The 27297-nt window shown below is 36.7% G+C and overlaps 1 protein-coding gene across 6 annotated transcripts in view; it reads right to left on the bottom strand.

Annotated features, from left to right (window-relative positions):
- Nucleotides 1–27297, bottom strand: part of LOC107521563 (protocadherin alpha-C2) — a 114900-nt gene that overhangs the window by 37224 nt on the left and 50379 nt on the right. For 2 of the 6 annotated variants that reach the window (XM_016166366.2, XM_016166364.2), the window contains exon 1: nucleotides 1918–6599. The exons of the other annotated variants lie outside the window; for them this stretch is intronic. In XM_016166366.2, the coding sequence (XP_016021852.2) occupies nucleotides 1918–4479 (2562 nt within the window). In that variant the 5' untranslated portion in view covers nucleotides 4480–6599. Of the gene's footprint in view, nucleotides 1–1917; nucleotides 6600–27297 lie in introns of those variants that run through there. 6 annotated transcript variants of the gene reach the window in all.

The raw sequence follows: 27297 nt of genomic DNA on the forward strand, positions 1-27297 counted from the left end.
ACGTTTGTGTACCAAAGTATGTATTAACACACAGGTCAGCGTAAAACAGAAATAGTTCATGTATCAAACTGCCCCAAGCTTTGAGCTAGGAAGAGAGGGTAAGCCTGTCATCCCTCTGAGCTACAGGTCACACCTGGTGGAAAAGCTTGCCTGGCCTGCATGCCCCTCCATCTGCGGCCCACCCCAGGCCCCAGAGGGCTTCATAGGAATTTATTAAGCAAATGTCTACAGCATCCTTATTTAAAGCTAAGCCCTTTGACATGTTTCAAAAGCTATGATCTGCAGATTTCTAGAAGCTCCTTGGTTTTTCTCCCTGTTCTTCTGCAATTTGCCTCCCATGGCAGCTCAGTACTGACAAACACCAGGCTTTTCTGATAAATCTACCTGCAGTGTACACAAGAAGTTCTCTCAATCCATCTTTGTTTTTTTTCTGTGTGTATGCATTACTTTAATCAAGATTAGCATGAATTTAGAATGTAAAACTATGGACATTAATAAAAAGACAATGAAATATGTCAATGAAAATACAACACAAAAAATACAGGAGGGGCAGTTATTATTAACTCATTTTGTAATAGCTCTAAAAGCCCTAGCTACAAAGTAGTTGTATGGGAGATAACAATTCACCACTATTTATGGCATACAATTTTGGCTTCTGAAATCCAAGTTTAAAGAATCGCAAAACAGATCTCTGTTATTTCAAGTATGCATATGAAGACAAACACACTATACAAACACATCTACACAATGTCCAATAATTCAGAAACATTCTTTATAATAATGAGCAAGCTGGTCTTATGCTCACTTAAAATTTAAAACCAGTGTATTTACTAACACCTATTTTTCGTGTACAGTAACTTATCTACTTTCCAAGCCTTTTGTAGCTATTGCAAACTAAATTTTAGATTCATAAAATGAATGTGTGTTTGGAACATGTTGAATATTGTTTGAAGTATTATTATTTAACTTAAAGACATGAGGGGCTTGAAGGGACTACTTCACATCTCATCAAAACCTTAGGAACTATCAACAGAAAATCAGAAGATTACTGATTGCATCTAAGCTAAATGCAGGGAAATCCTCTTACAATGAATTCACTTTATGTTAATGAAAGTGGCTAAAAAGGAGTTCTTTTCTCCTTCTCTTTCTCCACAATCCCAGCTTGTTCTGGCCTTCACCATACACCCATATCCTAATCCACTCATTCTAATATTGCCAGGGCCCAAGCAGATGAAAATGGTTTCTTGGTCTCTCTGCTTGCCATCATTCATGTCCTCTGACAGCCTCTACAGAAGGGCACATCAAACAGCCAAAGCAAACTTTGGCTTCAGGGTGAGATCCACATTCTATGGCTTTATCTCCTCTGCCACAAATTTCCAGAAGATCCTATCTCATTAGTTCAGTGCAATTACTAGAAATATTAACTGGATACTTTCACTGTAGACAGTCTAAGGTATAAACAGGACAGCATACAGAGAATGACCACTACAGTCTCAGAGCTTTTTAAAAAACAATACTCCTATAGCACTTCAAAAGAGAACTTTCCCTGTAGATGATACAACAGAAGCCATTTCTCCTTGATTTCATAAAATTTTACCCTATAGCATCATCTTATTCTCAAGCCTATACCATTTCTCTAAAGAGCTGTGCTCTAATATCAAATATTTAGGACTAATATTCATTTCTCAAACAAGTCTCCACATGTCTGAAAAGAAAATGGAAAGCAAAATAATTTTCTACTACCATTTTTCTAGAGAGAATACATAGCCAATTATAATCAAATCACAGGTCCTATATATACTTACTTTGCCAGATAACCCCAGTCACTGTTAATAACTCAGTAAAGCCAACTACATGATATCATAGAGCTGTGAAGAATGGGTGACTTTGTAGAAGACCTTCTGATTACTATCTCACCTCATTTTGAGAAACAGCCTCATTTTTGAGAATAATCAGGTTCCCGGCACTCTGTCCACTTTGGCCCGTGAGGTGCCTGCTGTCACTTGCTGCTGCTTGAGCTCCCCCAGGCCCAGGTCCTGTCTGAGCCCCTGTGTTATAAAACATGAAAGTGTCACTCCCTGAGCCTGTTGTCAGACAGGCCTTGTAGCAGTAGGTCTTGGTGAGGGAGCCATTCCCTCGCACTTCAATGAAGTGAGGCTGCACTTTGAGGCCATGTGGTATCCTGGCATCAATATTGTTGTTGGCCTGTTTGTACAGTTCTGCAGGGCACCGCTCCCTCACTCCACAGAAGCCTCCGCAGCACGCAGTGCCATATGCAGTATAGCGGTAGCACTTGATGATGCTCAAAACAATGATTGTCAAAAGGAATATAAAAGACACTGTGCTTAATGCTATTATTAGATAAAGTGTAATTTCTGAGTATGTCCGAGGACTCTTAACATGTCTCTGGGTATCAGGGAGGATTCTGGAAACTCTATCCACCACAGCTACTGTGATGGCTACAGAGGCTGACAGAGATGGCTCACCATTGTCTCGGACCACCACGGTCAGGTTGAAAGTGGTTCCACTCTCATCTCCCATCTTCCTGGTAGTCCTAATTTCTCCTGTGTGTAGCTCTACTTTAAAGAGATCCAGGTCAGAAGTCTGGGCCAGATGGTAAAAGAGCCAAGCATTTTGCCCAGAGTCTGAGTCCATGGCTATGACTTTGGTGACCAGGTAGCCAGCAGGGGCAGTTCGAGGCACCATCTCAATGGCTGCTGACGAATTGGTTGAGGTAGGGTACAGGATGTAAGGGGCGTGGTCATTCACGTCTACCACATACACGTTGGCGGTCACACTGCTGCTCAGTGGTGGGCTCCCCTTGTCCTGGGCCTCCACAGCCACGAAGAACTCCCGAAACTTCTCATAGTCAAAGGAGTTGACAGCATAAAGGCTGCCACTGGCACTGTTAATGGAGACATAGGAGGTAACTGGCAGCCCTTGAATCTCCCTCTCCAGGAGGGAGTAGGTCACCTCTGCATTCTCCTTTTCATCTGGGTCTGTGGCTTGCACAGTGCAGAGCAACACTCCTGGCAAATTGTTCTCCTGGACATAGATGGAGTAGGAGTCCTTCAGGAAGCTTGGTGGATTGTCATTGATATCAGAGATCTCAACCTGCAGTGTCCGCTGGGATGTGAGCTGTGGTACTCCCCCATCAGTAGCTATCACTGTGATGTTGTAGGCGGCCACTTGCTCCCTGTCCAGCGGGCCACTAACCACCAGAGTGTAGGAGTTTCCAAAGCCATTCAGTCGGAAAGGCAGTGTAGTTCCCAGACCCAGGCTCACTCTCCTGTTGGGGCCTGAGTCTTGGTCATTGACACTGAGAAGGGCCACAACGGTGTTGGGTGCAGCATCCTCAGGCACGGGGCTATACAGGTCTGTGAGCACCACCTCTGGTGCATTATCATTCACGTCCACGATGTCCACCAGCACCTTGCAGTGACCAACCATGGGCACTGGACCCCGGTCAGTCGCCTGCACGTAGATCTGATAGGAAGAAGCCTCCTCATAATCCAGCGCTCCACTTACCCGCACTTCCCCTGTGCTAGCATCGATGCTGAAAAGCTGTCTTTCCCTGTCCGATGTGTAGCTGCTCAAGGAATACCTGAGCTCGCCGTTGGAGCCCTCATCCGGATCTGAGGCATTCAGCTTCACCACCAATGTGCCTGGAGGCGAGTCCTCCCGAAGCTGGACGCGGTACGTGGACTGGTCGAAGGTGGGAGAATTGTCGTTAGTGTCCAAGACACGTACAGAGATCTGGGCCGTGCCGGAGCGGGCTGGGCTGCCCCCGTCCACAGCTGTAAGAACCAGGCGGTGCCAGATTGCCTGCTCGCGGTCTAGGCCCTTACGCAGCACCAGCTCCAACACCTTACTGTTCTCCTGCAGGGGTTTCAGGTCCAGCTCGAAGTGCTCGCTGGGGCTGAGCTCGTATGTCTGCACCGAGTTGGCGCCCACGTCGGGGTCCTGCGCGCTCTCTATGTGAAAGCGCGCTCCGGGCGCCACCGATTCGCTGACCTGAAGCTGGTAGTCCGGCCGCGGGAAGCGCGGCGAGTTGTCGTTGATGTCCAGTACCTCCACCTCCACGGCGCTCACCGCCACGGGGTTGTGCGCCAGCACTTCTAAGCTGAGCAGGCAGCGAGGCCGCTGTTCACACAGCGCCTCCCGGTCAATGCGCTCGTTGACGAAGAGCGCTCCACTTGTCAAGTCCAGCTCCAGATAGCGCGGGCTGGGTGCACCCAGATGGTTGATGCGCAGGCAGCCCGGCCCCAAGCGCCGCAGCTCCAGCCCCAGCGCGCTAGCCACGTTGCCCACGAGCGCACCGGGCGTCTGCTCCTCCGGCACCGAGTATCGCAGCTGGGAGGCCGCTGGGCCCGGCAGCAGCAGCAGTAGGAGAGGCGCCGGCAGCAGCAGCAGCCAGGACATGGGCGGCCGGAGTCGTGGATGCTCTGTCGCTCCAGGTCTGGTGCCAGCCAGCTCCATAGCCACCGGCCGCGGCGGAGGCAGCGGGGCAGGGCCGGAGGCAGCAGCTTCCTCAGCCGCGCTCCACGCCGGGGCCCCGCCTCCGCCTCCGCTCGTGCGGCCCGGCGCCCGCTCCCCACCGCTCACGCGCTAGCAAACGCCCGGGGTCGCTCCCCTCGTAGGGCCTCCGGAGGGCTCCCGGCCCCGCCGCCCCGCTGAGTCCCCATATCCCAGCTCCTCCGCTCGCCTCCCAGTCACTCAGCCTGGCTTCGCTTCCTGCGGCCGCCGCCGCCGCCGCCGCCGCCGCCGCTGTTCCAGGGGGAGGAAAAAGGAAGCAGAAGAGGAGGGGGACCTGTGCTCAGCAGGTTGGGCTCCGATTCCGCACCGAGGTGGCGGACGGCGTCCAGGACTGCTCAGTCGCTCCAGCCACTCCAGCCCCAACTCCTTCACCCAGGACCCAGCAGATCCCAGCAGACCACGCGAACGCGGCCACTCCCTTTCTCCCTCCCTGCTGCCTCCCCCCTCCCGCTCTGTTCAGCCAGTCTCCACAGTCCTTCTGCTGCTCAATGGGGTCTTGTAAGGAGATTATTATGGAAAATGCAGTTGTCTCTAGGACTCAGGCTATCAGCTCCCTAGGACAAGATTTCCAAGCGCAACTCAGGAAAAGAAACCGAAGGCCTTAGCAGAGTAGAGGCACCTGGGCGGACGCTCCACGTTCGAAGGAAACAAACGCAGGGGAGGTGCTCTGGGGTTACTGATGGAGATTATCTACCTGACCTCTGACATTTGCCCTGGAATACTCCTAAGTACTGCAGAAAGTGTTCAGCTCCTAATGCAAAGGGGAGAGGAGTAGCAAGTGCAGTCTTCCCTAGGAGCAAGCCTAAACCTAGCATCCTGGGATCCAACTCTCAATTCTACTCCTAGCCAAGTGGCCCTTCCTTTCAGTGTGTGCCTTGGCAAATAACCAACATTTCATGTTTTAAATTCTCTCTTTAAAAAATTGGCTCCATGAAACTGCAGGCTAAGTTCTTATTTGACCCCTTTGGATCACAGTGGAGGAAATCTAGTAAGATTTTAAAGAGATTCTTCTCTCAAGCTTTTCCTTATTCTACTTCAAATCTTTTTCATTTATCATCCAAGACATTTTCTTTGTTCTTTCAAGAGTGATTTAAATTTTTTTTTTTTCTAATGGATGACAATGTCTTCAGGAGCCCACAAAAACCACTAAATCAAGAGTTACTCTTGATCTCCCATGCTTGGCTGGAATCTGGAGTCCATAGATGCCTTGCAGTGAAAATTCCATTAAGCAAAATATGGCAGGCTGGGGTTTATCTTATCACAGCCAGCAATGTCAATGGCTGCAGCTCACCTTTCATTAATATAAGGCTCCTTTGCATCTCTGGGCCTTGGTTCCCCTAAGACTCCACCTTGTATTGCTGCAGAGACAACAAAAAGACAACCACTTCTCTTTGGTGAGTGAGAGGCAGAAGGATCAGAGGAAGCCTTTCTGTGCTATGTCATTGTCTCTGCTTCTCTGTTCTAAACATCCACTGTTCCCAGGTCTATTCCATGGGAGTTTAAAATCCATTGCCACACAAACAAAAAGCACTTACTAAAGTGTCACATTACTAAAATGTCCTTTCTTTTCTTCATCTCCTAGCATCCTCTCACTCCCAGATCTTTCTTTGTAGATCATTTTCTAGCTATGAAAGGGAACAAAGCCAGAATAAGACCTAACATTTGGCATGCTTCCCTTCTTGAGGGTATAGTTGAAGGGGCCAAGGCAATGATCCTGACACCCAGATTTCAAAGGCCTGGACTATCACATCCCTTCCTTCCACCCACCAAGTACACTCACTGACAGCACTCTTCGACCTAACCAATTGTAGTCCAGAGAAGCTCCCAGCTTCCTCCTATCACTGCTGCTTCTTATTTGTCCTTTTTTTTTCCCTCAAGGGTACAGAGAGTGGGAAGCAATTTCCATCACATTCTATTCCTGTCTCCTTTCTTAGGTCTCTGGCTTCTCCTTCTCTGTCTGCTTCCTCCCAAAACGTCCCTACAGCAACTTTGTCTCTGTTTGCTGTGGTAATTTGATCTCAGAAAGCCTTAAACTCTCAAGTGCATGAATTGTAGGCCTGGCCTTTGTCTTCACCCATTACTTATTTCTGAAAATAAATGGCTTATAAGTGGAATCAAGTTATAAGTTGTCAGGAAGAATGACCTTTTCTTCCTACATCTCCTCCCAGGCCCTCACAGTTGCTGCCTCCTCTGCCCACAGCTCAGAAACCTGGCCACTGGGTACTGACCATGCATGGACCCGTGCCCCAGAAAAGATCACAGGCACTTAAGGAAGAGCTTAAAGTGACAGAGGCTTGGTGATGTTTTTAATGGAAGCCCCCAAGTGTCACATCTCGGGAGAAAAACCAGGGCTCGTCTTTTGGCAATCCTGTCATCTTCCAGCAAGGACACCTTCTAGGTTGTCCATTTTGATGTGTCAGGATCATAAGCTTCAACTAGTATTTAGTCCCTCAATGATTGAAAAGGCAAACAGAGCCAACACAAATTAGCCACCTCAATGACATTGTCTAAAGAGATGGTATACTCTATATTTGGCACTGCAATGATTTAGTTCCTCACACTATTATACTTCGACTCTTGCTTACTAGTTGGCGTAATGGGATTGCTTAGACTGCTGGCAAGTGCCCTGTCTACAAATATTAATGCTAATGCCTCAACCTTTCCACTATGCATTCTCTTCCCTTGGACCTTCAAGAACCCCCCTATTAAAAAGCAGAACACAGTAATTAGGAACACAGACTTTGCAGTCGGTCACACCCCTGCCAATGACCACGTATATGGCCTTGGACATGATACTTAATCTAAGCTCTCGTTTACTCATTTTACCTGGGGAAGGTAATATTAAGTAAAACTCATAGGGTCATTATGATTACTTGAGATGATGTATATAAAACAATTTGCATAGTGACTCACAAATATTAATAAGTACATTATTGCTATTATTATTAAAATGCAACAATTCATTATCATCAGATAATACCGTAATTGACGGTCTATGTATGGCACAGCCCTTTAGGTATCAAGCACAGATAAGCACCTGTAACTATGCCAGATAGAAAGGCCATGATGCAGTGGAAGATGAGTGTGCACCAAAGTTATGCTTTTTCAGTTATTTCTAGAGCTCGTCCTATATTTTGAAAACAAAAACCAGTCCCCTTCTATGTCACCAAGGAAAAGAGATTTCTGCCATAAGAATTCCTTCAAGGTACTGATTTCCTCACAACAGATTCACCATTTTAAGATATGTGAAAATACTTCGGCAACAAAGTGCAGAAGAGTTCCCAAACATGCTATCATCTCCAGCACCCAATATAGACTTGGCACAGAAGTACTTAATGTCTTTTTTTTTTAACAGAACTAAATTTACAACTTTACTTGTATAATTCTCTCAAATAGAAATCACTTCATTTCTCTCCCCCTTTCTAAATCTTACATACATTTCAAAGTCCATCTTAAGACCCACCTAACCCATGAAACAGTGTCTATTCTAAACATAATGGTCTTTTCTTTTTTCTCCTTCACAGTCTACCACATATCCCTGAATGCTGACATGTCATTCTTTAATTCATCAAAATGCTTTAATATTATTTCTTTATCTTAATTATAAGCAACGGGGAAGCAGATGCCATGTCTTGTATTTGTGGCTATTCTTCTCAATGGGAAATCTTATAAACACTCAATAATAACTGATGATTGTTTCATATTCAGATGTTTTTAGCAAATTCAGGAGAAACTGCTACAATTCAAGCACTTCCCATTGGTTGTACATGGACAGACCATGTCTAATGGAGAAGGGCTCAAGAGCCTGCAATAATATTTACTATAGTTTTCTTCCTTTAAAATTTGAAATACAAAGTATTTCTAACCTGGAAAACTAAATCCCACTAATAAAGGTGCTGGATTCTAAGAAAGACTCTGCCCCCCAATTTTATGTTATCATTCTTTTTATTTTATAATGACAAATTATAAAATAAAGCAATTACTTGTTCATAACTAACAAGAAAAGTGACACAATAAGAGATGTGCCATGATAAGGCATGGTTTTATTTACCTCCATGCTGGACAAAAACTTTGAAATAGTATCTCGATTGCATCCCTTAATTCTATTTGTAAAATACATCTATCATGATGAGGTCACTGGGCACAGGAGCAAAATCAATCACATCACAACTGTATTAATCCTCTAAGAAAAATACTGGCACTCCATGAATCTAATTCACATACATTTCCCTTTTTCTTTTATTAGCATCAAAAATCATTTTACTTTGGGGAATCAAACAATCTGGAGCCCTTTGGCCACAGGGCAAGGGGACATGATATGCTCATTAGTTTGCTCAAGCTTTGGGCTGACCATTATGAGAATACCTGTCAAATAAGGAAGGACCTAATTTTCATTTTCGAAGTTGTGTATTTATGTTTTCCACAAATTGAGCACATGATATGTAATTTAAAACAAAAACAAATGAACATCCCAATGTTTAATGTGGTCCAGGGTAGTTAAAAAAAAAAACTCTATCTTGTTATGAAGGAACAGGACTTCCATTCTTTATGTTTCTCCAGAAGAAAAATACTTTCCCATATGATTGTAACATTCTTTACAGATATAGTAACATCCAGTGGATGGGGAAATAAAAAAAGATTTTTCATATAACATAAGAGCTGAATTTTTTATACATTCCCTTCTCTGAAGAGGGAATACATTAGCTTTTAGGGAAATATCCTCTAAATGTTTAGTTCTATGAAACTAATATACTGTTGCTTTTTGACTTGGGCAATGGAAAATTGCTCAGAGCAAATGAAGGGACTCAAACTTTGGAAGGATAACAATAAAAAGGGAGAGTAGGTTAAAGGCTTGAGACAGATTGTGCAATATTCATAGATAAAATCAAACTATTCAATTATGTTGGGGTTTTGCTTCTCTACTGATATTCCTAATTGAGATGGCCTAACGAGAATCATTGAATGTTTAAGGTTGAGAGGTATTTAGAAAGTATCTCACCCAAATTCTTTATTTTTCATTGAAGGAAATGTTTAAGCAGAACTCAAACCTCAAGATCAGTGAAGAGATAGGAAGCATAAAAGTGCTTATAAGTAAGTTAAGTGTGTGTAGCAAAATGATCTTACAAATGTGACTAGAGAACCAGATTTTCTGTTTTTAAGACGTGCCCTTGAGCTTGTTATAAATTCCTTCAAAACTCTAATATTACTAAAGCAATTGTTTATTAGCAGTTAGAAATAAAGGCATTCATACTGGGGATTACTTTTCAACTCAAAAGTGGTAACATCAACCCTACCACAGAGAAAAAAAAAAATTATGTAGGCATTTTTGATTTTTAGTTGCTAGAATCACTGATAAGGGAAATGCTACAGGCACAGTGTATCTGGAATTAATGGAGATGTTAAAATCTCCCAATATGCTTGCAGTCCAAATGAAGAAACAAAGGCCACAAGACAGTATAGTTAGGTAGTTTTATAATTGTTTGAATAACAATGCCAAAGAGTGTTTATTAATATGTCAATCTGGAGGGAGAAGCCCAGTGAGTGACTGCAGAGATCCATTCACCCTTGATCTTATCCCATTCAATGTTTTATCAATGACTCGAGACAAGGAAACATCAAGTTTCCAAGCCAAGCCAGCAGCAAGTTGAGCAATCTGGAATAAGGTTACAACTGCCTGGGTTAAGCCATGTTTCTAATTCACTAAAATTACTACCAATGTTCTATTTGATACTTAATACATGCAAGATATTTGTGAGTTTGTATTTAAGCTAATTTTTGGCTTCTGGCGTTGCCATTAAAACCGGTTCCAAGTTTCCATTCATCACTTGGGGCCTTTTATTTTAATAGAAAACTTTGTTTGGCCCTGTTTCTCCTCTGCAATTCTTGGGATTTTAGCCATAGAATAAGATAAGATGGTACTTTGGCACTCGAGAACATCCTTGTTCCCAAGTGGGTTTTAGCCAAAGCATTCATTAATTTGGATACTTTTTCTATTTCAAAAAATCTAGATACTATCGAAGTACCTTGAATTTGAACTATTTTCCAAGATATGACCTAAGCTCAGTCTAAATGAAGGCCATGGTTTCTCTTTTCTATACTTACAGCGTTTGCTGCTTGGAAAAAAAAAAAACTGAAGAAACCTATATGTCTGCCTAAGAGTATCAAGTAATTAATTGTTGGCTCTCTGGGTTCCCCTTGCTTTCTGGTGCCTTAGCACTAACAGTTTACACATTATTTCTCTCTATATTATCCCATTTAATCCTCTTGAAAGCCCAATGAAGATGAAGAAACTGGATCCCCAAAAGGTGAAGAAATTTATCAATATCTACAAGAAGTTTTCTCCATGCCCATTTCTTGAGATTGTAACACAACATTTGACCACTATGCATGCACTTCTAATTAAGAATTGTATTATTCAAATACCAAATCATGTTACACACCTGAAATTAAAGTTATGCCAACTATACCTGAATTCAAGAAAAATCATATTGTTTGTCACAAGCTATTAATTTCCAAGTATTTTATATGGGATCCTACTCAATTGTTTTCATAACTACAAATTTCTTTTTCTTTTAGAGACTTCAATTGAATCTTCTGAATATGTTTTTAAATGGCTGGCCTAAGCAATATTATGCTAAATACAATTGTATTTCATATCCTAATCTCTTCTTTCAATATTATCTTTCCACCTACAATATTCTGCCTAAGTAATAGAGTTTTACAAATGACTTGGACTTTTCTGATATAAACCAACTCATGTTTTCCTTGTGATAGATTTTGTTACATAATTCCTTCAGCAGTTATGTATACAACATATTATAAGATGGATAAAATATAAATCCTCTAAAAATTAGCCACATGGTGATTTTTGGTGAATATTAAAAGACCCTTTCAGGCATTTTGATGAGATAATTAACATAACCTAAAACCTTTCTTTATCAAAGCCTTTTTAATCAAAGTTATTTGGAAAAGACATAGATTCTTCAATTCTATGGTAATCTCAGAATTTTTTACAAAGCATATTTTTAGGTAGTAATATCTAGAGTTAAATTCCACTAGCAATTATAGACCACAACCTCACTTCAAGGTCTTAAATCATAGTGTGTGCTTAGATCATGAACCTAGGTAGAGCCACCTTATAGAAATCCTGCTTGATATAAAACCAGACTCAAAGACTCAAGATCAGGCTCTACTACTTATTAATTATGTCTCCTTGGGAAAGTGGTTTAATTTCTCTAGTAATTAAAGGTAAATTAAGGAAAACATAATACTACAAAAAAATTGCTGCTTGACATTTATTGAGATGAAGCATATAAAAATTTCATTACATAAATTCTCAATGATTATTAGCTAGAAAAAGAGGGGGCAGCATAGGATAGAAAGTCTCATGGAATTATCCAAGTAATCTGAGGAGAAAGGAGAGATGAATCAAAAAAGAATAGAAAATCCAAGCTTCTACATACTCTCTATTCTATCACAAGGGAAGGAAGCATACACTACCTGACTCACAGAATTGAGAAGAAATGGTACTGGTTATTTATACTAATGCTTTTAAAGATCTTAAAAATCATTTAACTTGGTGCATCTACAACTTGAGGTTGGTTGATGCCGACTTCAGCTTTTCAGTACTGAATAGAGAAAAAAACTATACAAAACTCCCCCAAATAATCAACACAAATTTGTGACTTTCTTTATCTAAATCTACTGGGCAATTCTCTATTAAATCCAGTTAACCAAAGACCATAGAGTAATAACTTTAACAAAGGTGTAAAATTAAAGCAGAGAATAGTGTAATAATTTACTAGAAATACAGAGTTGATTTCAAGCAAAACTGGACAAAAATTTCACTTCCTCTCTTTCTAATTCAATGTTACATCTATTATAACAGAGTTGTCACCTTAGAACATTCAATATCCTTTATAATTAAAATTTCATCATTGTCTCCCATGATTGGTTTTCTGCAGTGCTCTTTGATTCAATTATGATCAGCTCATTTAAAATCTCAACTGTATATGAAACATTTATTGGTTCATAAATCAATGTATGCATAGAATATAGAGGACAGCTATGCCTCCTAGGATATGTGGACTTAGTGCAACATCAACTAGGAGCTGAAGAATAAAGGGGATTTTCAAATTACAAAAAGTCATGCTTTGCAAAGGGTCAGTAATGATGTGCTAGAAAAGTACCAACTAGTCTGATAAAGTCAGACTGTTAGTTTCCTGGGTACAAGGATGAATATTTCATCCCTGGATGAAAAATCCAGCTAAAATTCTGGAAAGTTGAGAATTATAGGTTGGTGGTAGGCACAGCAAACTATCATTGATTATTCCCTATGCTTATTCCTCCACCCACTGTATTTGAAAAACATCACAGAGGGATTCAATAGTGTTATAACAGGAAATTCCAACTTAGAAATACAGGAAGCAGGTCATCATATTCTTCTCCATAATAACTATTTTTAAAACTCTTGTATGATAGTCTAATGAAGCAAGTTTTAAATTCAAATTCACCAAGCATTCATTTAGTATCTAGTATGTGACAGTCCCAGAGCTAAGTGTGTTCCCATATATCACCAAATTTAATTCTCACTAAAGGAATATTTTAATATGCATTAAATTATTGAGTGAATATCAAAAGTGAATGAAAAAAAAAACAAATTCATAGATACAAAGAATAGAATGGTAGTTGCCAGAGGTGGGTAATGAGGTTTGAGAGATGGGGAATGGGCAAAATGGGTGAAATGTGGTTAAATGGTACAAACTTCCAGTTATAAAATAAATAAGTCAAGGGAACGTAATGTCCAGCATGGTGACTACAGTTAATAATACAAAAAGAGTATATCTTAAAAGTTCCCATCACTGGAAAAAATTATAACTATATGTGGTGAAAAATACCAACTAAACTGTGATGATCATTTTGTAATATATACAGATATTGAATTGTTATGTTGTATGTCTGAAATTAATATAATGTTATATGTCAATTATATCTCAATCAAAAAAAGTGAATGGAGTAAACCGTGTTTGCAAGCAAGAGCACTTTATAACCCTCCATCAATCCCCATTCATCATTTATCTTCAATGCAGAAAAAAATTGAATGTTCAGATATAGGCATTCATTTTGTTCCTTGATTTAGAGTTTAGTGGTTTTCAAGCTTTAGTGTACATGAGAATTTCCTGGTAGGGTGGTACCAACACAACTAGGAAAATTTGTACTTGAAAAGATGTATATGACTTTTCAAGCTTAACATTATTCAAACATAATATTCACCATATACACTTATTTTGAAACTAATCCTTGATTAATATGTTATTGCACTGTATTTCCATTTATTTCTACTTACTTCCAATTATTTTTTTATTTTTAAAAGTCAGAATTTATTTTAAAAATATTGCCTTAAGTTAGAGTGTCAGAATCTTAACTGCAGAGATAAATCATAACCAATCTCACTACATTCTTATTAAAAGAAAACATGTCCACTTTCTGATGCTGGTGAACTTTTCATTCATTCAACATTTCTTGAACATTAACTTTGTGAGAAGGACTGAACTAAGCCCTAAACATCTGTACCACTTTCCTGGTACCTCTTACATATAGTTTTAATTTACATATTATATTGGAGTTAGGTGTGCACATAACTTACCTCTCCTGCTCAACATGTTTAAGGACAGGGTTGGCTAACATTCATTCTACAAATGTTGATTGAATGACTATTATGTGTCAGACATTCTCATGGCTATTGGAAACACTATGGTGCAAGAAATAGGCATGATATTGATCATCATGGAGTACTGCAATGAGGGAGGTGGATGATAACCAAGTGAATAAATAAATAATTTAGAAGGGGCCATCAGTGAAAATAGTGGGGAGAGCATTCCCTACTGAGGGAACAGCAAGTGTGAGGGCACTAACCTAGGAAAGTCCAGGGTACTCTTGAAGATTAGAAAGACAGCCAGCGTGGCTAAAGCATAGGAAGCAATTAGAGAGTGACAGACATGGCTGAGGAACAACTACAGGCCACATCTTACAGTATTGTACATTACCATAAAGAGTTTGGGTTCTACTCCATTTATTCAAAGGTAAACCATTGTAGGTTTTAAACAGGAGTGTGAGATGATCCCATGTATATATTTTAAAACATTATTGTAATTGCTGTATAGAGAATTGTCTATGGAGAGCCGGGGTGGACGGCAGAGGTGCGGGAAAACCAGTTACAATGCTATTACATCTATCCAGGGGAGATAAGATGGTGACATGGACCAAAGGAACAGTTGTCATTTGAAGATGGACCCTGTAAGCTAAATTTCAGAGACAGAATTTACAGGACTGATTAATAAGAGGACAAATTCCCCTTGAGAGAGGAAGTTTATCAAGAATGACTCCCCAGTTTCCGGCATGAAGAACTGAGTGGACGGCGTTATCAAATTCTAAAAGGACTGTGGGAAGAGATGGTCTAAGCAGGCCTGGAAGTCAACTGTTCAACTTTAGACTGTGTGAATTGCCTGAGAGAAAGCCAAGCAGAGATATTAGGTAATAGGATATGAGAGTTTGGAACTCAGCAGGAGGGTCTGAGCTGAAGAATTTAAAATGACAGATGAATTAACATTTTCTGAATGAATGTGGACACTGGGCAAAGCTGCAAAGTTACCTTTATCCTTTAATAGCACTTCCTGTACTGGCCTTACTCTCCTTTCTACTGCGGTGATGTTCCTTATGTATTATACATAAGTCTCCTCCTGAAGTGGTTACAAAGTTGTACAAAATCAATGACCTTCCCAAAGCGAAGGGTACTTGGTGTCTTGGAAATTCCTAGAAGCAACTAATAAAGGAAAAAAGATCTGGGGACCACTATCCAGTAAAAGTATATCTGCTTGTACTGTTGTAAAACAGCCTCTGTTGTACACAACTGTGCTTTTTGAAAAAGTGAACATATAGCCATATATTTTAGGTTTTTAAAAGATAAATTTTGGTTATACTTCCTGTGTGATTTATTTTTTTTTTGGTCTTCTACTTATTTTATTTAGGTTCATTAATATTAAAAATATATGCTGCTTATACAAAATTCAATCCTTCTAGAATTATAAAAAGCAAAAAAAGTGAAAGTCCTTTCAAATCCCCTTGTTCTGTAGACTACACCATTAACAGATAATTGTATATCCCTCCAAACTTTTACCTATTTATATATAAATATCCACATTTATATACTTTACCGAAATGTAACCATACTCTACACACTACTGTGCAACTTTCTTTAGTATTTTTTACTTATATATAATGGGCATCCTTCCGTGTTAGTACATACAATTCTGTTTCATTATCAGTAATGGCTGTATTATATTCATTATATGGATATTTCATAACTTATTTTTATTTCATGATTGAATATTTAGATACATTTCCAAAAGTATGTGCATGTATATATGCCTGTGTGTTTATTCTGAGAGGTGCTTAGTTAAAAGTATGCACATTTTAATTATAGTTAGATATGCCAAAATGCTTCCCCAAATATTTGTGCCAATTTATACTCTCAACCAATGGTAAATGAGTCAATTTCTGATTTATCTCTAAAATTCTTAATTCATAATGTAGTAAAACAAACATAGAATTATGTTCACAGCAATATTTTGTTTTCATTAACAAAATAATCTCATGTTATAATGTATTTCATACAGCTCCCATAAATACCGAAACACTCACTGAGGCAGTCATCTCACTTCTCTGAATTTATATTGCTTAAATTGACTTGTTTTAATAGTTTTTTATATCATCTTTATACTATGTCTATCAGGGTTAAAGTATATTCCTTTAAGAGTATGCATTTCTTGATAACTAACTCTACAAACATTCATTCAACCTGTTAGCCAGAGATAAAGAAATTATTAAAGTCCATTCATTTCCCCATGGTTGTAGCACAGCATGAGAGATAGCCCTCAGTTTCCCTAGCATGAGGAACAGAGGAAGAAGCCAGTAGCAACCACAGCCACCAGAGGTTGGGGCAGTGGGAGTGGGAAGAGAGTCCTTGAGTGCAAGGAGCCACTGAAGTGTTCAATAATATCATGACCGACCCAATAAATACTTTAGCAATCTCTTCTTACTTGACTTCCCTGTGATTTCCTATAACTGCAACCAACCTCTTTTTCTTGAAACATTCCTCTTTGATCCCATTCCAGGATTTTCCCCCTACATCTCCTACTGTTTCTTCTCCATTAGGTTGTGGACTTTCATTCTCTCAGAACTTTAAGTGTGGTCCCTAGGATTTTGACCTTGTCCTTTTTTTCCCCTCCCACTTTATTCATAGTTCATAGATAGTTTCATTCACACTCCAGACTTCAATGATCACCTTCATGCAGAAGACTCAAAATCCATATTTAGAATTCAGACCCTCAGATTAACAAATTCAACTGCTAAGGTCTACCTCTACCTAGATGACATGAACTTATCCTGTCCATGAACTTCGATAGCGTCTATTTCTTATTTTACTATATCCCTCACATTTAGTATCAAGCCCTATTGGGTCTACCCCTTGTATCACATTAAATGTCTTCCCTCTAGCCTCAGTTTAAATCTTTATCATTTCTTACCTGAATATCTCAGTAGCAGTTTAATCTCCCTTCTTCCACTAATTCCTATCCAATGGATACTATATAATATGACTAATAATGTCTAACTAAAATTTAATTCTGATAATGGAACTTCTACATTTTAAACTCTTTCAGTTTTTTCAATATTTTTTTTTTCTTAGTGATATTCTTAGAGGTAAATCTTAGGGGAAAAAAGTTGTCATGTTAAGGTAGAACAAGAATCCCATTGGAATTTTTAGTAACAGAGCAAAAGTATATTTGGGGAAAATATACTTTTGTAATATTTCATCTAAGAATACATTATACCATTCTATTAATATAAAATTTAAAAATATTTTTCAACAAAATTTTATACTTATGCTTCACATTTCTCACTAAAGTCATTCTTAGGTATTTTATGTTTATGGCTCTTCTGAATGAGATCTCTCCTTGCCATTATATTTTTTACTATTGGCAAATATAAAAATGATAATTACTTGGATGCACATCATCTACCTTGGCACTTTTAAATGATTTGATGCAAGATAATTCAAATAATTTTTAATCAACTTACTTTAATTTCCTAAACACATAGTTCACCATTCTTAATGTACATGTATATTAATGTAAGCATAATTTATATAGTTATATTTTTAATCTGGAAATCATCCAAATTATAATACATACACTAGTGGAATATATACAGTCATTACAATTATGCTGAGAAAGAATTTATAATAACATAAGACCTTATGTAACTATATTTAACTGAGGAAAAGTATTAATTTAAAATGTATATACTTTTCTAAATTTCAATATACTCTATAACAAAGACATTAACTTTATAATCAAATATCATATATTTAAATATGATTACAACTATTTTTTAAAATATGCATGGAACTTTTTTTTTTAAGTGAAGCTATAGAAATATATAATTGTGCTTGTACTTGGATATTGGGATTACAGATGGTTTCCTCTTTTCCCAAAATGTCTGTTATGATCGTGTGGTATTCTTTAATGGGAAATTTATTTTTAGATCTTTATTCATCCTTACTGGCTCCCTATCTCCTCATGATAAAATCTAAAATGTTAAGCACTGCAGTGAAGGACCTTCTTAATCTGATTATTATTTACCTTTCTAGCTTCGACTTCTATGTGCTTACACATATAAGGTATACTCTGGCCAAATCGAACCTTTTTCAGCTTCTCTTATGCTTTCTTATTCCTCTATGTCTTTATGGCTTTTGCTCCGCCTGAAATACTCATTCTTCAATCTACCTCCTTGCTTCCCAAATCATCCATTAATATTCTGCTAAAGAGACATCTTACACGAGAAGATTTCCTGGCCTGCCCTCATCCTCCATCAGACACAATACTGAGTTAGTTGCTTCCCCTCTGTGTTTCCTAGGTAGCATGTATTTGTTTCAATTGTAGCCCAAATATGATTGTATTATGATTGATGGTTTACTTATTTATTGTTGAGGTATCTTTCAATGTTATAGATTATATATCATTTGTCTCCACATCTTGAGTGTCTCACACTCTGAAAAAGTATGTTAAATGGAAAGACTAGAATAGAGAAATATAGAAATTGTTTTGTGTCAACTAAAGCCACAAATACCACCTTTAATAAAATTTAATTATCTGAATGTTTTAAGTGAAAGCATGTGCTCTCTTGGTTCAGTTACTAAGTATTTCACAGTAGATCAAATCTCTGAACTATTTTTTTCCAAAATTAATAATAAGAGATTTAAATCTCCCTTTCAGAGTTTGGGAAAAAATTAAAATACTGTTATTTCAAAAAAAAAGTAATTCAAATATTTTAAGACATACATAAAACCATTTTAATATTTTTTAGATGTAATCTGCTAGTGATAAAACTATATGAAAGGGAATTTCAAGCAATGGCAGCCTAAATTATTCAGAGCAACCTACTGAAAGCAACTAAATATTCTGGATAAAATATTAAAACAATTATCTTAAAAGCCTGAAAATCTGACAAGATAATGGGGGACTTTGAGCACAAATTCTGGAGAAAACTTAAACCCAGAGAGGTGAGCAGAATATTGAACTTTGTTTTTGTTCTAAAAGCATTTGCTGACACAAATGTGGACATAAATTCAGATAACTTGTAGGGTGAGGAAGACAGAAATTAAGGACCAGGATGTACATAAGATAAGGAGTGTTATAGTATCTACGTTAGCCCAGAGAACTGCTGAGGAGTTTGACACATCACCAACCAGGACAGAAGGAAAACAGGAAAAGAAAAAATTCCTGTAAACCTGTGGTTTGATACTGGACATCCTGCAGAGTTTTGGCTCAGTATACTGGGCAGTCTAAGTAGTCAAGGACCCTCAAGTCTTGAATTTGGTTTAAAGTCGTTTACAATTAGTAGTATGCAGAAACTGGCAGATGTAACTAGAAATCTATCATGAAGGAAGGCACTTTCATTCAAGATTTCAAGAGATCTTGACAAATATTATTTCCAGGGTAATGACCAACACAAGTAAAAAAAAATCTGGTGTGCATGGAAAAATGGAGCTGTGATCAAAAACCAGTTGAAGCAGCATACAGCAGGAACATTATTGCAGACTTTAAACTCTAAAATTATCAGACAGAGATTTAATATATTTAAAAAAATAAAAAAGGAAGCTTGAAACATTTTCAGGGAACAAAAAAATAATAATAAAAAATGTCATAGCAGATTTGAATAATAATTAGAATTTTTTAAATGAAAGACATAGTAAGTAAACTAAAAAACTCAAAGGATACTTTTAACAGCATCCTGGACACAAAAGACAAAAGTAAAACTGAAAGAAAGATAATAATAAATTACTCATAAAACAGCACAACAAGACAAGAATGGAACCCAGAGATAGTGAGGACTTGAGTGAGAAGACAGTGAGCACTTTAATGTGCCAAAAAGAAATAAATGCCAACCTAGAAATCTATAGCTAGAAAAATATCTATCAATAATGATATTTCAGACAAATAAAAACTAAAATATTTCATCACCAGGTGAAGTAGAGATAAAGGAAGTCATTTCCTAATGTTAAGTTTCAATATAGCAAGAAGATATTACAAATTTAAATTTGGTTAAGTAGATAAATAAGAAAAAAGAACATCAAAATATATGAAGTAAAAAACTGACTGAAATCCAAGAAGTAAACAATTCAGCATTCATAGTGGGACTCTTTAACTTAACTTTCTCAGTCACGTGAAATAACAAAAATAAAAAAGAATACAGAATATTTGAACAACACAATTAACAAATGACTTAACAAACATATACAGAGTACTACTACAGACAATTTCAGAATACTGCCTTTTCATGAACATGCACAACATTTACAATGACTGACAGCCTAAAATACTGTGAGAGTGAATGATATACAGCTACCCACAACATTGAATCTCACAAGTAATCATATTTAGAAAAAGATGGCAAAACAAAAGAGTATATGCTATATAATTCCATATATATAAAGTATAAGAACAGCAAAACTAATCAAGGCTGTCAGAAGTCAGAATAGTGATTATCCTTGGGGATTATGACTGAAGCTTCTGCATTGCTGGCAAAGTTCTGTGTCTAGATCTATGTGCTAGTCACATAGGTATGTTCAATTGTGAACATTTGTCCACCTGTACATTCATGATGTGTGAACTTTCGACATGTATATTATACTTTAATGAACAAAATATTTTTCAAAAAATGACTATATGATGGGCTGCAAAGAAAATTTCAACAAATATCAAAGAAGTAAAAACACTGGATATGATCTGATGACCGTGTGATTTAACTAGAAATTTATAACCATAAGTTATGGATTATCTCTATGTTTAGAATATCTCTACGTATTTGGATATTGAAAAAAAAGTTCTGAATAACCTGTGAGTCAAAGAAAATATCACAAAGGAAATTAGAAAATATGTTGAATGCTTGATAAAGAAAATATTACATATGAAAACTTGTGATGGAATTATTAAGACTTTCTTTATGGCCCAGACTACATTTAATTTTGGTAAATGTACCATAGGCATTGTAAAAGAGTTTGTATTCTGCAGTTGTTGGGTGATTTTATAAACACACACACATTTGTTATTCCTGTTATTCAAATCTTGTATATCTTTATTGATTATCTTCTATCTCGCTGTTCTTTTTCTGAACAAAGTATGTGAAAATTTCCCATTCTGGTTATGAATTTCTCTATTTCTCCTTGGAGTTCAGTCATTTTGCTTAATGTAATTAAAGATGACATTATTGTGATAAAATTTACAATTATTTTATCTTCCTGGTGGATTGGCTCTTTTATCATTATGTAATGTCCTATTTTATCCATAAGGTTTCTTATCTTAAGGTCTAGTATAAGTGATATTTATATAGCTAATTATACAGTTTCCTTTTGATAAATGTTTGCATGGTATCTCTTTCCATTTTTTTACTTTCAACCATTCTTTGTCCTTTTAGTAAAGGTGTGTCTCTAATAAATGACATATGGTTGTTTAATTTGTGATCAGTCTGTCTTTATTAATTGGAGTGTTTTGTCTTTTATAATTATGTAACTACTGATATACTTGGATTTAAATTTGTCATCTTACTATTTTTTTATTCTATCCTCTTTTTTAACTTTTTAAAAATTTATTATTATTTATGCCTATAGCACCTTGTCTTCCTAGGTGGTCTCCCATCCAAGTACTAACCAGGTCCAACTCTGCTTAGCTTCCAAAATCAGACATTACGTTTGTTCAAAGTGGCATGACCATGAACTCTGGACCATGGCTCCCCAGGGCATGAATCCAGGACCTTCTGCATGTAAAGCAGCCATGCTAACTGCTACACTATGGAATCATGTTCTAGCCTAGCCTTTCTAACTTTCCCTTTTTCCCTTTCTTGCTTTGTTTTAGATTAAGTATATTTTTACCCTGTTGTCTCCTCATTATTAACTTATTGGTTATACATTCTTTTAATATTTTTAATGGATTATCCTAGAAGATAAAACATGCATTCTTGACTTATTAAAGTCTAATATAAAATTTTACTTTTACCACTTCCAGGACAATGCAATGGCCTTAAAGTCCTTTAATTCTATTTACCTTGCTCCATATTTTTTGCTATTGTTCTTATTTTTTTAAGTCTTTTATATTTTAAATTCTACTATGCATTATTGTTGTTGTTTTATTCAGTGAATATATTACCTCCTCTGCTTGCTTCCTTTTAGACTTCCTTCCTTGCTCACCTTCTTTTTCTTTCTCTCCTTCTTTCCTACTTTCCTCCCTCCCTTTCTCCCTCACTTCATTTCTTCCTTCCTTCCTTCCTTTCATCCTTCCTTCCTATGTCTCTATCTGAGAATATTTCCCATATACCTAAAGAAATCTCTTGCTATTTCCCTCAGTGCAGATCTGCTTAAGATGCATTTCCTCAGTTTTGGTCATTTGAAAGTATTTTTATTAACCTTCCTTTTTAAAAGATATTTTTGCTAGATATGAAATTCTAGGTTTGCAGATGTTTTCTTGAAGCCCTTTGAAGATGTCGTTTCATTGTTTTCTGGCTTCCCTTTTTTGGGGAGGAGCTTACAATTCTGTGAGCTCATTTGAAGATAATAAGTCTTATTTTCTGGTTGTCAAAATATGGTTCATTATAAAAACTAATAAAATCAAAATTTATCCCAAAAAAAGAGAAAAAATACCAATATGAGGTATGTAAAAAGAAACACCACTATAGTACCTGCATCATTAAAATAATAATAAGAAATATCATAAACCACTTTAAGCCCATATATTATACAGTTTAGATTAAATGCACAAATTTATTAGAAGTCACAATTAACTAAACTGATATAAACTAGAAAGTGATCTGTATATTTCTATAACTATTATAGATTTTTAATTGATATTATTTTAAATGTTTATGGGAGAAAAAAATACTAATTTACAAAAACTTTCCAAATAACCGAAAAACAGTAATACTTCTCAACTGACTATACGAGGCTAGCATAGCCTTGACGACAAACCATGACAAAAACATTGCAAGAATATCTAATAGCCAAAATATACAAAGAACTCATATAACTCAATAACAACAACAACAACAACAACAATAAAATTCAATCAAAAGATGGGAAGAGGACCTGAACAGACATTTTTCCCAAGAAGACATACAAATGGACAATAAACATATGAAAAGATGCTCAATATCACTAGTTATTAGGGAAATGCAAATCAAAACCACAATGAGATACCATCTCACACCTATTAGAATAGCTATAATCAACAGGACAAGTAATAACAAATGCTGGAGAGGATGTGGAGAAATAGGAACCGTCATACACTGCTGGTGGGACTGCAAATTGGTACAGCCACTATAGAAAACAGTATGGAGGTTCCTCAAAAAACTAAGAATTGATCTACCATATGATCCAGAAAGGCCTCTACTGGATATTTACCCCAAATACTAGAAAACCCATACCCAAAAAGATATTTGCACACCAATGTTCATAGCAGCATTATTCACAGTAGGTTAGGACATGGAAGCAACCAAAGAGTCCTACAACAGACCATTGAATAAAGAAGCTGTGGTACGTATATACAATGGAATATTGCTCAGCCATAAGAAGAGATGAAATACTACCATTTGTAGCAACATGGATGGATCTCAAGATAATAATGCTAAGTGAAATAAGCCAGACAGAAAAAGTTGAAATTCACATATCTCACTTATATGTGGAATGTAAACCTAAAAGTGACAAATGAACAGGACAGAGACTCACCAGACATGGATAATATACTAGTGCTTACCAGAGAGTAGGGGGAAGTGGGGAGGAGGGTGATAGATGGAACAAAAGGGGTCAAATATGTGATGATAGAAAGAAATCTGACTATGGGAGGGGAACACACAATGCAATATTTATATGCCTTATTGTTAAATTGTACAGCTAAAAGTTACTGGATTTTGTTAACCAATGTCACTAAAAAAAAAAAATTTTTTTTTTACACTACAAGGATGGAAATTACAAGCCAATTGCTATCATAAACACAGATTTTTAAAATTCTAAGCAAAATATTAGGAAATTAAACACGGTAATATAAATAAGGATAATATATTGCAACCAACTTTGGTTTATTCCAAGAATGCAAGATTGGTTTATTATTAAAAATCAACTAATATAACTTATAATTTGAATAAAAGGATAAAAGTCATATGGTCACCTCAATAAACAGAAAAATATTTTATAAATTTAACACCCATTCATGATTAAAAAAAAAAATTTGGTAAATTAGAAAGGAAAGGAAACTTCCTTAACCTGATAAAGGGTCTCTGAAAAAAATCAAATAATATATTTCATATTAACTATCAAAAAGTTTATCTCTAAGTTTGGGAATATGACAAAACTACTCATTATCTTTATTTCAACTTAACAGTGCACAAAACCATATAACAAGAAAACTATATGATTAGAAAGTTAAAAATAAATAAATAAAAATAAATAAACTAACATGTGGAGATAGCATGACAGTATGTGCAAAAAACATAAAATAATATAAAAATGTTAAATTTTAAAATAAATTTAGCAAGGACACTAGATAAAAAGTTAATATAAAAATCAATTTTATATCTATATACCTACAATGATAAATTATAAATCTAAATTTTAAAATAGCAACAAAATATCAAATATCTAATGAAAATTGTATGATATCTCTACACACACTCACGTAAACACACACAAACATTGGAAGAAAATAAATAAAATAAATGGAAGAATATACCATGTTAATGGAAGAGATGTTTATGGACATATTGTCATTATATCGATAAATTCCATATTTTTATAGTCAATAAAAATCTAAATAAAATATGTTAAGTGCCCCGTAGTTTTCACAGATTTAATGTAATACCAATAAAAATCAAAGCAGGTTGTTTTTAGTAAAAATTGACAAACTGATTCTACAATATATATAGAAGTGCAAAGGTTAAAAAATAGCTAAATTAATCTTGAGGCAGAATAACAAAGTGAGAAAACTGACACAAATGTATACTAATATGTATTAAAAGTTACTAAGAATGACAAAAAATAAATAGACCAATGAAACAGAACAGAGAATCCAGAAATAGACACAAATATCTAGTCATTTGGTTTATGACAAGGTAGCAATGCAGAGTAGTGAGAAAAGGATGATCTTTTTACTAAATGGCACTGTGTATGTAGAAAATCCAAATGGATTTACAGATGGCAAAAATTAATCTCAGCTCCTACATTACACCATGCTTTAAAAAATAAGTTCAAGTGGATTTAAGAATCTACATGTGCAAGTTAAAACAAGAACTCATACAACTCAACAATAACAACAAAAAATCCAATTAAAAAATGGGCAGAAGACCTGAACAGACACTGATCCCAAGAAGACATACAATCGGTCAACAGACATATTAAAAGATGCTCAGCTTCACTAGGTATTAGGAAAATGTAAATCAAAATCACAATGAGACACCTGTAAGAATGGCTATTATCAACAAGTAATAAGTGTTGGAGATATTGTAGGGGATAGGGAACCCTCATACACCATTGGTATAAATGTAAATTGGTACAGCCACTATGAAAAACAGTATGGAATTTCTCAAAATATTAAGAATAGAATTACCATATGACCCAGCAATCCCTATTTTGGGTATCTACCCAAAAAACTTGAAAACATTTATCCATAAAGATATATGCACCTTGATGTTCAATGAAGCTTTATTCATGGTAGCCAAGACATGGAAACAACTGAAATGTCCTTTGATAGATGACTGGATAAAAAAGAAATGGTACCTATATACAATAGAATATTACTCAGCCATAAGAAAAGATGAAATATTGCCATCTGCAACAACATGGATAGATCTTGAGATAATCATGCAAGCAAAATAAGTCAGACAGAAAAACTTGAGAACAATATGATTTCATTCAAATGTGGGATATAAAACTGAAAGCAACAATGAACAAGACAGACAAAAACTCATAGACACAGACAACATTTAGTGGTTACTAGAGGAAAAGTAGGGTGCAGGGAGGTTAATAAGGGTAAAGGGGTGAAGCATACAGTGACAGAAGGAGATTTGACTTTGGATGGTGAACACACCATGCAACATACAGATGATGTATTAATAATGAATTATATACTTGAAACCTATATGATTACATTAATTAATGTCACCCCAATAAATTTATTTTTTTTAATTTGAAAATTTAGATGAAATTAACATATTTCTGGAAAAACAGAATTTACTAAAATAAAACAAGAATAAAAGTATAAATAATTTTATTACTAATAAAGAAATTTGATATCATGGTTTCAAACTTTCCCACAAAGAAAACTTAAAGAACAGAGAGTATCACTAGTGAATACTATTAAACATTCAAGAAAAAAATATCACCAATCTAAGCAAACATGTGCTCTAGAGCAGCAGTCCCCAACCTTCTTGGCACCAGTGATCAGCGCTCCTATGAGAATCTAGTGCCTGATGATCTGAGGTGGAGCTGAGGCGGTGATGCTAGTGCTGGGGAGCAGCTGCAAATACAGATGAAGCTTCGCTGGCTAGCCCGCCACTCACCTCCTGCTCTGTGGCCAGGTTCCTAACAGTACCGGCCTGTAGCCCAAGGGTTGGGGACCCTTGTTCTAGAGAATAAGAATTGTTTAATAATATCAGCATAACCTTAAAACCAAACCCTTACAAGAAAGGAAAATGACAGACTAATCTCAAGTGATGAATATAGGTGCAAAAACCCAATATTAAGATGTCTTAATTGGTTGCTTTTCTTTTGTGTGAACATCGTTTTGAGTCTGCACAAAACAGCTGTAAGCTTTGCTCAAAGATTCTAAAGAATAAGCATGATGTGCCTGAATTCAAAGAGTACATTTTTACATGTATGTCATTAGAGCTCTGCTATGAAAACAGTATATATGGCAACCAAATGGCTCTGGGAACAGCCAAGAATTTGGGATGGGACACAGAGGTGTTTCTCTTTCTTTGCAGCTCAGGAATACATGATTGCATATTCATTCCTAGATTCCAAGACAAATTCCAGATTAATAAACAATGACCTTCTGTGTTTATGGCTTTAGGAGGAAATTATTATCCTAATTCTTTTTCATAAATGCAGTATAAAAGAGACATGTAACTTATTTATATACTGAACCATTCTCATCTCATAAA

This window comes from Rousettus aegyptiacus, unplaced genomic scaffold (genome assembly GCF_014176215.1).
Source record: "Rousettus aegyptiacus isolate mRouAeg1 unplaced genomic scaffold, mRouAeg1.p scaffold_m13_p_7, whole genome shotgun sequence".
NCBI classification, from domain to species: domain Eukaryota; kingdom Metazoa; phylum Chordata; class Mammalia; order Chiroptera; family Pteropodidae; genus Rousettus; species Rousettus aegyptiacus.